Here is an 11,494-nt window from a genome sequence, read left to right as displayed (position 1 = left end):
TTCATATTGGCTATAACATTCAAATTCAATTTGTTCTAAGAAAAAAAGTTCAGACATGAAATTGTTAAAACAATAATGTTAGAATCAAATTTTTAAAAAGTGATCCATGTGTTATGTAATATAAAAGTGTATTAGGGTATAAGATCAGCCTAGAAATATCTCTAAAATTACACAACTGGTTAAAACAAAAATCACTATTACATGTTATGAAATGCATCAAATGTATCCTCAACTTTTTAAACCATATACAAATTGTCTAATGCAAAGGTACAGTGCTCACAATGAAATACTGTTACATTAGGAGGCAAAGCATTGGTAACATTTTTCAATGAACTTTATTCATATAAACACAGTGCATGTATCCCAGCCATTAAGGCTATTTTTAACAAGGGACTTAATCAGACAAGATCCAACAAAGTGAAATAATAAATATGTTTTATTTCAGCTCGACAGTCTTAGGTTTCTATTACAGGGCTCTTCTTTCCGTATTCTTTAAATACTGTCATTGTACAGAGAGTATCTTCAAAGGTCAGTGATAGCATCTGAATGATACTGCATTCTTTCACACAGCTATGCTATACAGAAGCTAATTGCATAGGAACTGGAGGGGGAGGGAGGAATGTGTAAATGTTACTCCGCTTTTTGCATTTTAAGCTTGGGCAGCCGCCTCTTCCTCTTCATCCTTTACCTGTAATGAAAAAAAGGTTTTGTTGACATATTTAGATCACATTTTCTTTAAGTCTTTTTTAAGCATTAGGTTGCCTGATAGTGTTATTCTTGCTGACATATATATCTGTTAACATTTAACATTAAGATTCATACAGCAGTTATCAACTATGCAATAATGAGAGTCCCTTTTTATGAACAAAAACATGATTACACTAATGAGTAAGTCAAGATAAATAAGCATGTATTACTTTTACTACATTAAGCTGTATGTTTCTTCTGACAGGCGAACAAACCTGCTCCACTGATTCAACCTCAGGGACGTAAAACTGCAGCATGTTCTGGATTCCACTCTTCAAAGTTATAATGGAACTGGGACAACTTGTGCAAGAGCCCTGCAACTTCAGTTTAACAATGCCATCCTCAAACCCACGATACAGAACGTCCCCTCCATCCTCCTGCACTGTTGGTCTGAAGAAAAAGAACATCAAAGTGTCAAGTAAGGACGGAACCACATGCTAACAGGGAAAAGCGATTGTTATCTTTACAGGACATCTTCACATGCAGCTACCTTATTCTAGTATCCAGCAGTTCTTTGATCATAGCAACAACTTCATCGTCATCATCTGAAGGTGCTGGAAAAAAGGACATGCGGATATTGCTTGGAATTCTTAAACAGGTTTTACTAGAAAGTGCTTCCTATTTCAGTGTTTCTCTGTGAACAATGGGTAAAGATGTTTACCTGTGTCTGCATTGGGTTTGCTGTCCTCGTTTACAACAGGAAGTCCGGAAGTGAAAAAGTCCATGATGGCAGCAAATACATCAGGCTTGATTACTTTCCACTCCAAATTATCATCAGCCTACATAGAGAGAAAATAAACAATTTGGTATTAGGCTAAACTTAGCAGCATTCTTTGTATACAACATTGACCTGTTACATGGTCGTTTACCTTTGATATGGTTATGAAATCGGGGCCGAGGAAGACACCTTTGACTCCATCAATTCTAAACAGTTGTCTGAAGATGACACATAAATATCACTATGTAGTTTGACATCACATTTACATTTCTGTGAAATAACTGAAAGAGGGGGATAAAATTAAGAAATGCAAGAAAAGTGTACATATGCCTTTACAAAATGTCTATGAACGAGTAGACCACATCAAACTTCAAATCTAACATACATTATGTATACAATTATTTGAATAATTCATCTTAGTCATTTAGAACTGTTGAAATTTAATGATTTAATCCTCCAACAAGCAACCACAGTGAGAGAATGTAATGAGTGCATGGTAGGACTACTGCATTGTGTTTCACATATTTATTCACATTGACGCAGGGGAGACAGGAGAACAGTGTGTCCGGCTTGAAAGACACTGGCTACAGACTCAAGGACAACCTGCGTGACACAGAGAACTCTCTCTACTGTATCTGAGCTCAACAAGTGCTCATAGACATAACACTAGATCTCTGCTACTGGTACAGCGACGTGAAAATACAAGAGTTACTGATAATGAGAATGAATGCTTCTATTTTATTCTGGAGTACTGGAACAAAGCCAAAGTCAATATCATGATGTAACCGTATGCTTCTCCTGCTACTCCATATTAAAATTCCTGCGTTGAAAGTAATGTGTCATTGTGACAGTGCTTCTGTTTCGTAAGTTTTATACCTGGCTAAAGGCGAGCAGTGAGCATCTCGAGGGCCAGCAAAATTCAAAGTTCCAGATTCAAGAACCGTGCGACCAGGCAGAAACTTCAGGCTGTTTGGATTCGGTGTGTCCTGTGTCTGCACAAACATTGTCCTTCCTGGAAAAAGATCAAAACCCAAAGAATAAGATTGTGAGGTAGTTCTTATAGCATTTTTTTTTTTAAGTTGGTGAGTCACAAGGATTCTGTAAGAATACAAACCAGGAATGACCCAATGGGGGTTTTGTGGCCATCTGTTCGAGAGTCCTGTGCTATGTGAAGGCAAATGTAACTTTGCACACTGAAAGCCATTGCCGGCAAGACTGAGACAACATGTAAGAGAGAGAAAAAAGGTTACTAAATTACTAATAACACAGTGTAGAAATCCTTTGTTTCTACTAAAAAAACTGTCTTGCCTAAAACTGTCTAGTTAAATAAATAACAAATGTACAGTATGTATTTTTCATGTTTTGTATTCTTTACTTTAATTCACAAATTAACTAGTTACTACAGCTGTCATAAAAATGTTACTTCTTAACTGCAGAGAGTTAAAGAACTACTAAAAAACTTAATGTAACACATTAATGCTGCTAACTAAAAAAAACATTCAAGCATGCCCTCTTACATCCCTCCTAATAATGTGATGGTAACAGATTTGTAAAAGAACCGGTAGAGTAAGTCCAACTTCTTTATGCTCCTCCTTTGTGCACAATACTAAATTCCTTTGTAAATGGAGCAATATGTTGACTAGCATAGCTGTGACTCAACCTGCACATGTTATGTTTTGGTCATAACGGTCTTGTCTTCACCAAGGGGAATGAACAATAAAATGATAGATAACTGACTTAAAAACATAGATCAGGTTTTATGGTTTTCTGTGAACATGTGCTTGACGATGAAAATCACATTAGTAATGACTAATGAGCTCTTTATATACAGATCATTTTCTGGGGTAGCAAGATGTCAACAAAAAAGTATTATCCTGTAGTTTTTAAATATTTTCCTACTTTCAATTTAAATTAATTCATCCTTTAATTTGAACTGTAAAACAGCTCTCTACTCTGTCCACAGCCATGATAAAGTTATAAAAATGCATTAATGATGGAAAGTATTTAAAAAAATTCGAACTCCATAAATATCTCCTGGCACACAGAGAACTTGAATCATATGCAATGCTCAAAATCACGAAAGTAAGAATTTTGGCGCACAAGAGGATGGATTTGATTTTAAGGTGACGGCAACTCTGAACATGAAAAACAATGTAACCCAAGAATGTTAAAACTTCAGCATTTGTAAAGCAACCAGTTAAATTGTCGTAGATTGCATGCGCGGATGGAAGACATTTAAAACTGAACAAATTGAAACACAAACAGGGACTGAAGTCTACCTTCCTCCTACATAGAGAACAAATCTGAACAATCAAAAAAGACAATTTTTTGCAAAAATAAAAGCTGACATCGTCGACTGTGATATGAAGGAAAATAGAAAGGTGCATTTCATTTTCCACTTTGGGCCCTCAGCTGGTATTGAGTGGAAACGACCTGTTTCCAACACAAGAGGCGAGTTGCACCATCTCAGCTGTGCTCTACGTGTTGAGTGACGTAGGGCTCTGGACTAATATACATATATATATCTCCTATGAACTTCCATTAATAACATTTCCTTTCCTAATTTAAGTATGACATAAACTTTCAGAGCTTACTGTGATTTATAAAGTAAAAGCTATACAAGTCAAATGCAACTATGACATCACATCTCTCAAATCAAACTGCGTCAGTGTGCACCGTCGCTAGCTGGCTACCTAGCAGTAAACCAAAGAGGAGCTCTTAGCATTAAGAGATCGATGCATCCACACAAGCATTAAAGGAGTAAAGTAGAAGGACTAGACTAACAAACAAGTTGACTTACGGACGTGAAAGTCTTGCTGAAATACCCAACAACCTGCCGACCTGTCTGTAAGTCGCCATGTTTGTTGTGATTATCTAAAGTAAGAACCGGCGAACGGAGCCCGTCGGCGGAAGTGACGCAATATTATTGTACGTTTGCAAAAGCTGTCCCCTTTCCACCACCGTCTGCTTTCGTCAAGCGACATTTTTACGAAAACTTAAATAAAAGCGTTGAAAATGCCGTGCGGCAAAAACTTTCGGAGGAGAAGGGACTCATCAGATGTGGAGGAAGATGAGACAACTGAAGCAGTCAGGTAAATTACTTTAACTAAACGCTACGACATCAACAAAACACGGTCTACATTGTTTTGTTAGCTAACGTAGCCGCCTCTCTGCGAAAGTCAAGAATGATCACATTTTCACATACATTTTTCTTTAGTTTGGGTTGATTCAGTTGAATAATTGTATGTTGTCAATGGTTGTTTTTGTTCAGATCAAAATTAGAAGAGGCTAAAGAGCTTCAGAGTTTGCGGAAACGACAGACCGGAGTCAGGTAACTTGAATGCAACACTGAACACATTTACAAAGTTTAAGTCTCTGCGGTATTAGTGATATTATGAAATACAAATCCACATTTTACTTTTGTTTAGTGTGGCCGCCCTGTTGGTGGGAGATATGCTGCCGCCAGATGCTGAAGTTGATGTAAGTATCCCTTTGTAAATTGTATCACTTTTGTCTAAATAGACTTAAGCTTATATCTCATTCTACACAATTCAAGTTCAAATATGTAGTCATTTAAACATCTAAACTTTCTCATGTAAAGAAGGAAGTGGCCTGTTTGAAATGTGATAAAATGTGATTTATCTGAAGATGTGGTGTCCAATATTGGACTATTATATCGTTATATTACAATTACATATGACATTATGTCCCACAGAATGACCCCTTTAAACTGAAGACTGGAGGGGTTGTGGACATGAAGAAAATCAAAGACAGGAATAGGGACATGTAAGTAAATCTTGTATTCGCTTTCATTATTTGACACAGAATTGAACATATCCTATATGTGCTAGATGTCATCAAATAGGACCCTGATTGGACCTCTTTGATTTCTGTTCCACATGCAGGACAGAAGACGAGACCGACCTCAACCTGGGAACATCCTTCTCTGCAGAAACAAACCGAAGAGATGAGGATGCGGATATGTACGTATTACACATTTACAATTGCACGTCACTGAAACACATCTGATACACCCTCACTCAAAATTCCATTAGGCAAACACTGTTCAGACTTCAGTTAGGTGAACAGGTTCATCCAAAACACAAAGCTTAAAATGCAGCACCTAATTCTACTTACTAGTCATTAATATATTTATTTTGAAAGAGCGATATTGAGCATTTGCTTTGTCTAAGCAATAGTGCTAGCATGCTCTGTTTGTATTACTTTTTAGTTGTAAAGTTAAGGGAATTTCATTCAGATAAAAGATTGTACACCTAAAATGAAGGACAGGTGTGTATACCTTCACAGTTGTGCTTCATGGATATATTTAAAACCTCTTTTCATGTATCTACTTGAACAGGATGAAATATATTGAGACAGAGCTGAAAAAAAAGAAGGGGCTGGTTGAAGCTGAGGAACAGAAAGTTAAGGCGAAAAATGCAGAGGATCACCTGTATGAGCTGCCAGAGAACATCCGAGTCAACTCTGCTAAGAAAACAGAGGAGATGTTATCCAACCAGATGCTGAGTGGTATCCCTGAAGTCGACCTTGGCATTGAGTGAGTATAGACTATTCTTGAAAAAAAAAAAAAGGATTCAACTTAAATTAGAAAGAAAAAAATCAATGAGTGATGACATCATCACATTGAGACATTGCAGCAATTTCCTTTATTTCTTTCTCAGTGCAAAGATCAAGAACATTATCTTCACAGAAGAAGCAAAGGCTAAGCTTCTTGCAGAACAAAGGAACAAGAAAAAAGACAACGGGACATCTTTTGTACCCACAAACATTGCCGTCAACTACGTCCAACACAACCGCTGTGAGTACTTTCAGTCTAAACATTTAGTGCCAGTAGAAATTGAGAGGTGAAAAGGTGGTGTAATTTACTTATGAATTTGAATTTTCCCAGTTTATCATGAGGATGTGAATGCACCACAGAGGCACCACAGACACAGAGAGGAGCCCAAAGCGAGGCCGCTGCGTGTGGGAGACACTGAGAAACCAGGACCAGAGAGTAAGACACGCTGTTAAAGAAAGCACATTAACACTACAATGCTTTTCAATTCAGATGTTGAGCATTTCAAAACATTCTTGTAAGTGAGGAGTAAAACTTTGATCTTAACAATATCCTCTGTTACTCGACAGCATCGTCACCACCGAACTACCGCAAACGTCCAAACAATGAGAAGGCCACAGATGACTACCACTACGAGAAGTTCAAGAAGATGAATCGGCGATATTAAGAGGCTGGATGTTTTTGTTTTTATTAATTTCTCAACTTGATGTCTTTTTTTTTATTAACATTTGAGCGTCCAAATGAGCTATGACAAATTTGCAGACAAGATTTGTCTGACGACTATTGACAAAAGAACTCCCAAGACAGTTTTGGACTTATACATTTCATTTGCTTTGTCGTGGCTTATGTAAAAGGCAAATCGGGCTAAGGAATGTCAGATTGCAAATTTGACCACTTTCTGTAATACTACTCTAAATAAGGAACATTAACTTTTTATTTTGAGGTTTCATCTTGATGTTTTGTTGTAGATGATTATTTTAAGAGTTTTCAGGAACAGGTCAAATTAAAAACATAAAAACCACATGCTTTAAATTGTCCTTTTATTAAGAGAAGTGATAGGAGGAGTAAGAAAAAAAGATAAAAAATAAAGCAATAACAAAAAAACAAGCATACACTTTTAAGGTTAGATCACTTATTTTCACTACTTCAAGCCCCTGTGAGGAGCTTTTAGCTGGCTATGGAACACACTGAAATTAATAGGGATGGTTATATATGACCCACAAAAAAATCAAATAAGACCATCAGCATAAAGATTGACTATTTCTGCATTGTAAATTTCGTCTGAAACATAATTTACAGTAGGCTAAACAAGATGTGCCGTTTTGTCCACAGGGGGCGCCAAAAGAATTGACAAACTAAAAGCTCCTCCCAGTAGCTTTAAGCCAAGTCACACATAAGATTATTCAAATTGTACGCTTGGTTAAAAAAAAAAAAATGCTGCAAATTCACAAAGCCGAGGTTTAAGTCCATCACAGAAAATAAAAAACAGTTGCAGACCTAATTGTACATGAATAAAACAATACAGTACAAAATGGGCACTAGTGTTCCAGTCTTTGTCCATGTTCCTCCTTATGATTTCTCTATAGAAGATGTCCCGTGTCCGTTGACGTGGTGTTGTGGGACCGTCTCCTGTGAAGGAGGTCCCTCCACATCCTCTCTGTCTCCCTGGGTGGAGCTGCAGCTGCTGCCAGGGGAAGCCCAGCTGTCTCTGCGGCGGTAGGCGTCACACAGTGGCAGATCAGTGCTGTCCCACTGACTGTAGCTTTGTGGAGCGGAAACCGGTAGGAGACAAAGAATCAATGCAGCACAGAAAGAGAGGAGCAGACGAGAGCGGCAGGTCAGAATAAGCAGTCACGCATAGAGGAGCACGTAAAGGCGCACATACAACAGAAGCATGGAGGTTATGCAGGAGCAGCTGAAACTGAATCAATGCATAAAGCTGCTGATTATTTCAAAGAAACTGTAGTTTTTCAACTGTTGATTTTAAGCCCAGCAAAAAGGTGTTAATCAGTTGCTGATGGAGGAGAAAGCAGAGCGAATGCAGCGAGGAAGAAAGACCCACACTCCTTGTGCTCCAAACAGGACTAAGAGACATTTATACTTTCTCACAGAAAAACATGACAAACTACTGCAGTGTTTTGTCTCTGCTTTATTGCTGAAGTCATTGTGGGTCTATTGGAACAACCCGGAACAAACTAGTTCACATGTACAAACACAATGTGTGAGTGTAACAACCTGCATGCTGACAGCTGAAGTCACTTGAGGTCTTAAGGACGGAAACAGTTCAATTTAAGATCAAATTGTTTGTGGAAAAAAAAAAGTCTACTCCTCAAACGTGATCTCAAATAAATAACATCAAACATACTAGTTTGACAGTCTATACCAAACAATCATCCACAGTCCAATCAAATCTTTAAACACCAAATTAATTTTAAAATAAATTATCCTAAATGAACTATACTTCTATAAAATCTATTCTCTGACATCGGTTTAGATAAATGTGCTTCTATTCTTGAAGCTTTTCAAAAAACCCTTAAAACAATTCATCCAATAGCAAGACCATAAAATGAATAAACTTTATACGGTCATTACTTTGATTTAAATACTGTAACTGTAAATCAACCCACGGGCAAAGGGCTCATTATTTACAAATGCCTGAAAATATCTGTTAAAGCCTCTCTTCTATAAGATGCTGCATACCAGGGAACCCAAAGTCTGATCACCATTTAGAAATGAACACAACAGTAGATCAACACCATGTTGAAATGTATCCTTGTCAACAGCAAGGCTTCACGTATCACACACTGAATCAGTGAACTGCATTAAATCCATCAAAAACATGTTCAACTATTAAGAGTGAATTCACACTGCTGAGATTCAGCTGTAAACCTCTTTAATGCTGAAGTCTACACTACTTTGACAAATTGGGATTCGTTGTGTTAACTTAAAAAACTGAAGGCACTTTCAAAGTTTCAATTCAAAGTGGCTAAGTGATAGAGCTTGTGACGCTTTATGTTGATGGATGTTCTCGTTTGACCATGAAGGTGGGAGAAATTCGACCCCAAAGTGTCATGTTAAGATGAAAGAAACCCCTTTGGGCTCAGCAGTGAATGGTAAAGGTGGGCATGGGGCAACAGAGGGGCGGTGGGATGGGGGGGGCTATGTATGAGCCTACTTGTACCTGGAGGAGTAATATTCTTCCTCTAGCTCATACAGGTCGATGGCGATCTCATCACGGAGTGAGGTGAGCTTCTTGTCACACTCCTCCTGCAGCGAGCGGAGCTGCTGGTTCTGGAGGCTGATTGCATCGTTCACAGAGGGAAAGTCGTTCAGAATCAGAAACTGCTTCAGATCAGACACCAGCTTCATCAGGGACTCACCAGCTCGTACCTGAAACGACAACAAAAAAGATGGAAATGGGTTTAGAAAATGATAATAATGTTTTTTTTCCTTTAAACATTCCCACAGAAGTATTACCAGAGGTACTAAAATAATCCTAAATTTGGTCAACTACAAATCAATACTGTGCAGCCATACTTTACTCCAATGAGTAAAGGATGGCTCTATTTTGAGATTCCAGTTGTGACCTGAACTTTACAAAGAAAACGAATGAATCAGGCTATAATTAACAAAGTGTGCGTAAATGATGCATATCTGCAATGCTTTCATTTCAAGGAATGCTACAACCATTGTTGCTGAGGGTTTGAAAAATTGTCCTCAGTATAAACATCTTACAAGAAGATGTGAAAAAAGTACAAAATTCCAAGCAGTATTGTCAAACAAGGAATACAATTATGTTTTCAGTCAGGTTTATCAGGAAGCTCCAAGTAGAAACCTCTAAAGATGGCGGCTGTGACTGTAAGAGATGTGGCAAGTCTTCACTGATAAAAGTGATGTATTTGAAATAAGGGCATGATTTTTTATTTTTACTCAAAGCGGTTACAGTAAAGCTGGTTTGAAAGTTAATCTAACCACGTACTAGGGCTGGGCGATATGGACCAAAACTCATATCTCGATATTGATTAGCTGAATGGCGATACTCGATATATATCGATATGTATTTTATTAACAGTGAAAACATATGTTCCTTAAATACAATAAAAGAGAGAGAGCGGAGGAGCAGAGTTAAGAGGGACAGACAGTCAGTCATCATTAGTGAGATGAGAAAAAGGTGACCTGGCACTTCTGTAACGTTATTTTAATGCGACAAACTATATAACGATATTAACGATATTGTCTTACCCTATATCTTGTTTGAAAATATATTGATATATCTTAAAAAGTCGATATATTTCCCAGCCCTACCACGTACTATATAAAACAATAAAACTACAGAGTAAGTTGTATGTTTTGCTCATCTTACAATGTTGGCCGCTCTGACGTGCATCTCATAATGGTCCTGCTCTGCCTGGGTTGCTCTGGCAACCTGTGTCTCATCCTCTATCTGGGAACAGAAAACAGCGTGTTAGAAATACTCAAACATGAAAATTACATGCTCTTATGTGTGGATTGGATTTGAAAGTGAGGCTTATACCAAAAACTTTAATGAGCAGTAGAACAGAGAAATGTATATAAAAAAAAAAGGAGCACCGTCTCAGTGTACCTTTGCTGTTTTGACAATTTCTGTGAAGTTATCCAGGATGGACCTGATGTCATCCTTCAGTCTCTTGTTGTAGTTCTGAAGCAGAGTCTCTTTGCTCTGAGGCAGCACTCTCTGAGAAGCCATCGTGCTCAGTAAAAGACAAAGTTACCTATAAAAATCACACAGAAACCACTTCATTAGATTAGATTAGATGACAGAAACTGTGAACACACTTCTCAATCATTCACAGGACAGCAGCTAGCTCACGTAAGTTAGCACGGTAAGGCACGTTTAGTAAAAGAACGGAATTAGACAAATATATCTCACGTGTTTTATTATATGTATTATAGCATTAATATGTTTTATATCAGCCTCTTTAACAAAATGACTTACCAGTTAGCGCATACTTTCTGAAAGTGTTGACAAATAACGTTAGCGCGTCTTCTTCTTCTTCTTCTTCGTTACTTTAATGAAGGCGAACAGCCGGTTTGCTTTTTGTATTTCCGCCCTCTACCGGAATATCACTATCGTCACACTGCATCACAATATAAAAGGTCGCTTTCATAACATAAATACATTCTTTATTGATTTATTATATATTATTTATTATTATTTGTTTGCGAGGCTATGGCACTGGCATTACTAATTGAGTTACAATTAATTATTATAATATGGACATTTTTGTATAAAGCACTTAAAGAACCCTATTTTATGGAAAGGAAGGAACATGTACATTCAAAAGTCTAATTACATCAGAATTACCATGAGAAATGTACAAGCTGCTTTTTTTAAATGTAGTATTTGGGTGAACTTAACAGCTTTACCAAACGGATTTCTTTGCAATGCTGAAAGACATAGTATTCAACTATAA

At 37.5% G+C, this 11,494-nt stretch overlaps 3 protein-coding genes across 3 annotated transcripts; 1 reads left to right on the top strand and 2 right to left on the bottom strand.

Moving 5' to 3' along the window:
• Positions 1-319: 319 nt before the first annotated feature.
• Positions 320-4,365, bottom strand: nfu1 (NFU1 iron-sulfur cluster scaffold homolog (S. cerevisiae)). Its single transcript, XM_061037852.1, has 8 exons — positions 4,266-4,365; positions 2,580-2,680; positions 2,342-2,477; positions 1,617-1,683; positions 1,409-1,526; positions 1,238-1,301; positions 963-1,137; positions 320-688 (listed from the first exon to the last, which is right to left on the bottom strand). Exons 1-8 carry the CDS (start codon positions 4,322-4,324, stop codon positions 650-652), a joined length of 759 nt encoding a protein of 252 aa, XP_060893835.1. The 5' UTR covers positions 4,325-4,365; the 3' UTR covers positions 320-649.
• A 28-nt stretch (positions 4,366-4,393) lies between these two features.
• On the top strand, positions 4,394-7,062 carry c5h9orf78 (chromosome 5 C9orf78 homolog). The gene is made up of 9 exons (XM_061037851.1): positions 4,394-4,557; positions 4,737-4,796; positions 4,894-4,945; positions 5,181-5,251; positions 5,371-5,448; positions 5,826-6,023; positions 6,148-6,284; positions 6,375-6,479; positions 6,611-7,062. Exons 1-9 carry the CDS (start codon positions 4,481-4,483, stop codon positions 6,706-6,708), a joined length of 876 nt encoding a protein of 291 aa, XP_060893834.1. The 5' UTR covers positions 4,394-4,480; the 3' UTR covers positions 6,709-7,062.
• Positions 7,063-7,064: 2 nt separating this feature from the next.
• On the bottom strand, positions 7,065-11,148 carry med22 (mediator complex subunit 22). Its single transcript, XM_061037853.1, has 5 exons — positions 11,017-11,148; positions 10,645-10,792; positions 10,405-10,485; positions 9,223-9,431; positions 7,065-7,803 (listed from the first exon to the last, which is right to left on the bottom strand). The coding sequence occupies exons 2-5, from the start codon at positions 10,765-10,767 to the stop codon at positions 7,611-7,613; spliced, it is 606 nt and encodes a 201-aa protein (XP_060893836.1). The 5' UTR covers positions 10,768-10,792; positions 11,017-11,148; the 3' UTR covers positions 7,065-7,610.
• Between the last annotated feature and the right edge of the window lie 346 nt (positions 11,149-11,494).

Source organism: Labrus mixtus, chromosome 5, assembly GCF_963584025.1.
Source record: "Labrus mixtus chromosome 5, fLabMix1.1, whole genome shotgun sequence".
NCBI classification, from domain to species: Eukaryota; Metazoa; Chordata; class Actinopteri; order Labriformes; family Labridae; genus Labrus; species Labrus mixtus.
This window is presented reverse-complemented; position numbering and strand designations above follow the sequence as displayed.

Excerpts from the sequence above, each read along its gene's own strand:
- med22 (XM_061037853.1), bottom strand. The coding sequence starts at position 10,767 with ATGGCTTCTCAGAGAGTGCTGCCTCAGAGCAAAGAGACTCTGCTTCAG. Across the intron at positions 9,432-10,404 it reads ACGTCAGAGCGGCCAACATT|GTACGAGCTGGTGAGTCCCT; the intron begins GTAAGATGAGCA and ends TTGTCGTTTCAG. Across the intron at positions 7,804-9,222 it reads GAAGAATATTACTCCTCCAG|CTACAGTCAGTGGGACAGCA; the intron begins GTACAAGTAGGC and ends CGCTCCACAAAG.
- c5h9orf78 (XM_061037851.1), top strand. The coding sequence starts at position 4,481 with ATGCCGTGCGGCAAAAACTTTCGGAGGAGAAGGGACTCATCAGATGTG. Across the intron at positions 4,558-4,736 it reads GAGACAACTGAAGCAGTCAG|ATCAAAATTAGAAGAGGCTA; the intron begins GTAAATTACTTT and ends GTTTTTGTTCAG. Across the intron at positions 4,797-4,893 it reads AAACGACAGACCGGAGTCAG|TGTGGCCGCCCTGTTGGTGG; the intron begins GTAACTTGAATG and ends ACTTTTGTTTAG.
- nfu1 (XM_061037852.1), bottom strand. The coding sequence starts at position 4,324 with ATGGCGACTTACAGACAGGTCGGCAGGTTGTTGGGTATTTCAGCAAGA. Across the intron at positions 1,684-2,341 it reads CACTGCTCGCCTTTAGCCAG|ACAACTGTTTAGAATTGATG; the intron begins GTATAAAACTTA and ends TGTCATCTTCAG. Across the intron at positions 1,527-1,616 it reads ATTTCATAACCATATCAAAG|GCTGATGATAATTTGGAGTG; the intron begins GTAAACGACCAT and ends CTCTCTATGTAG.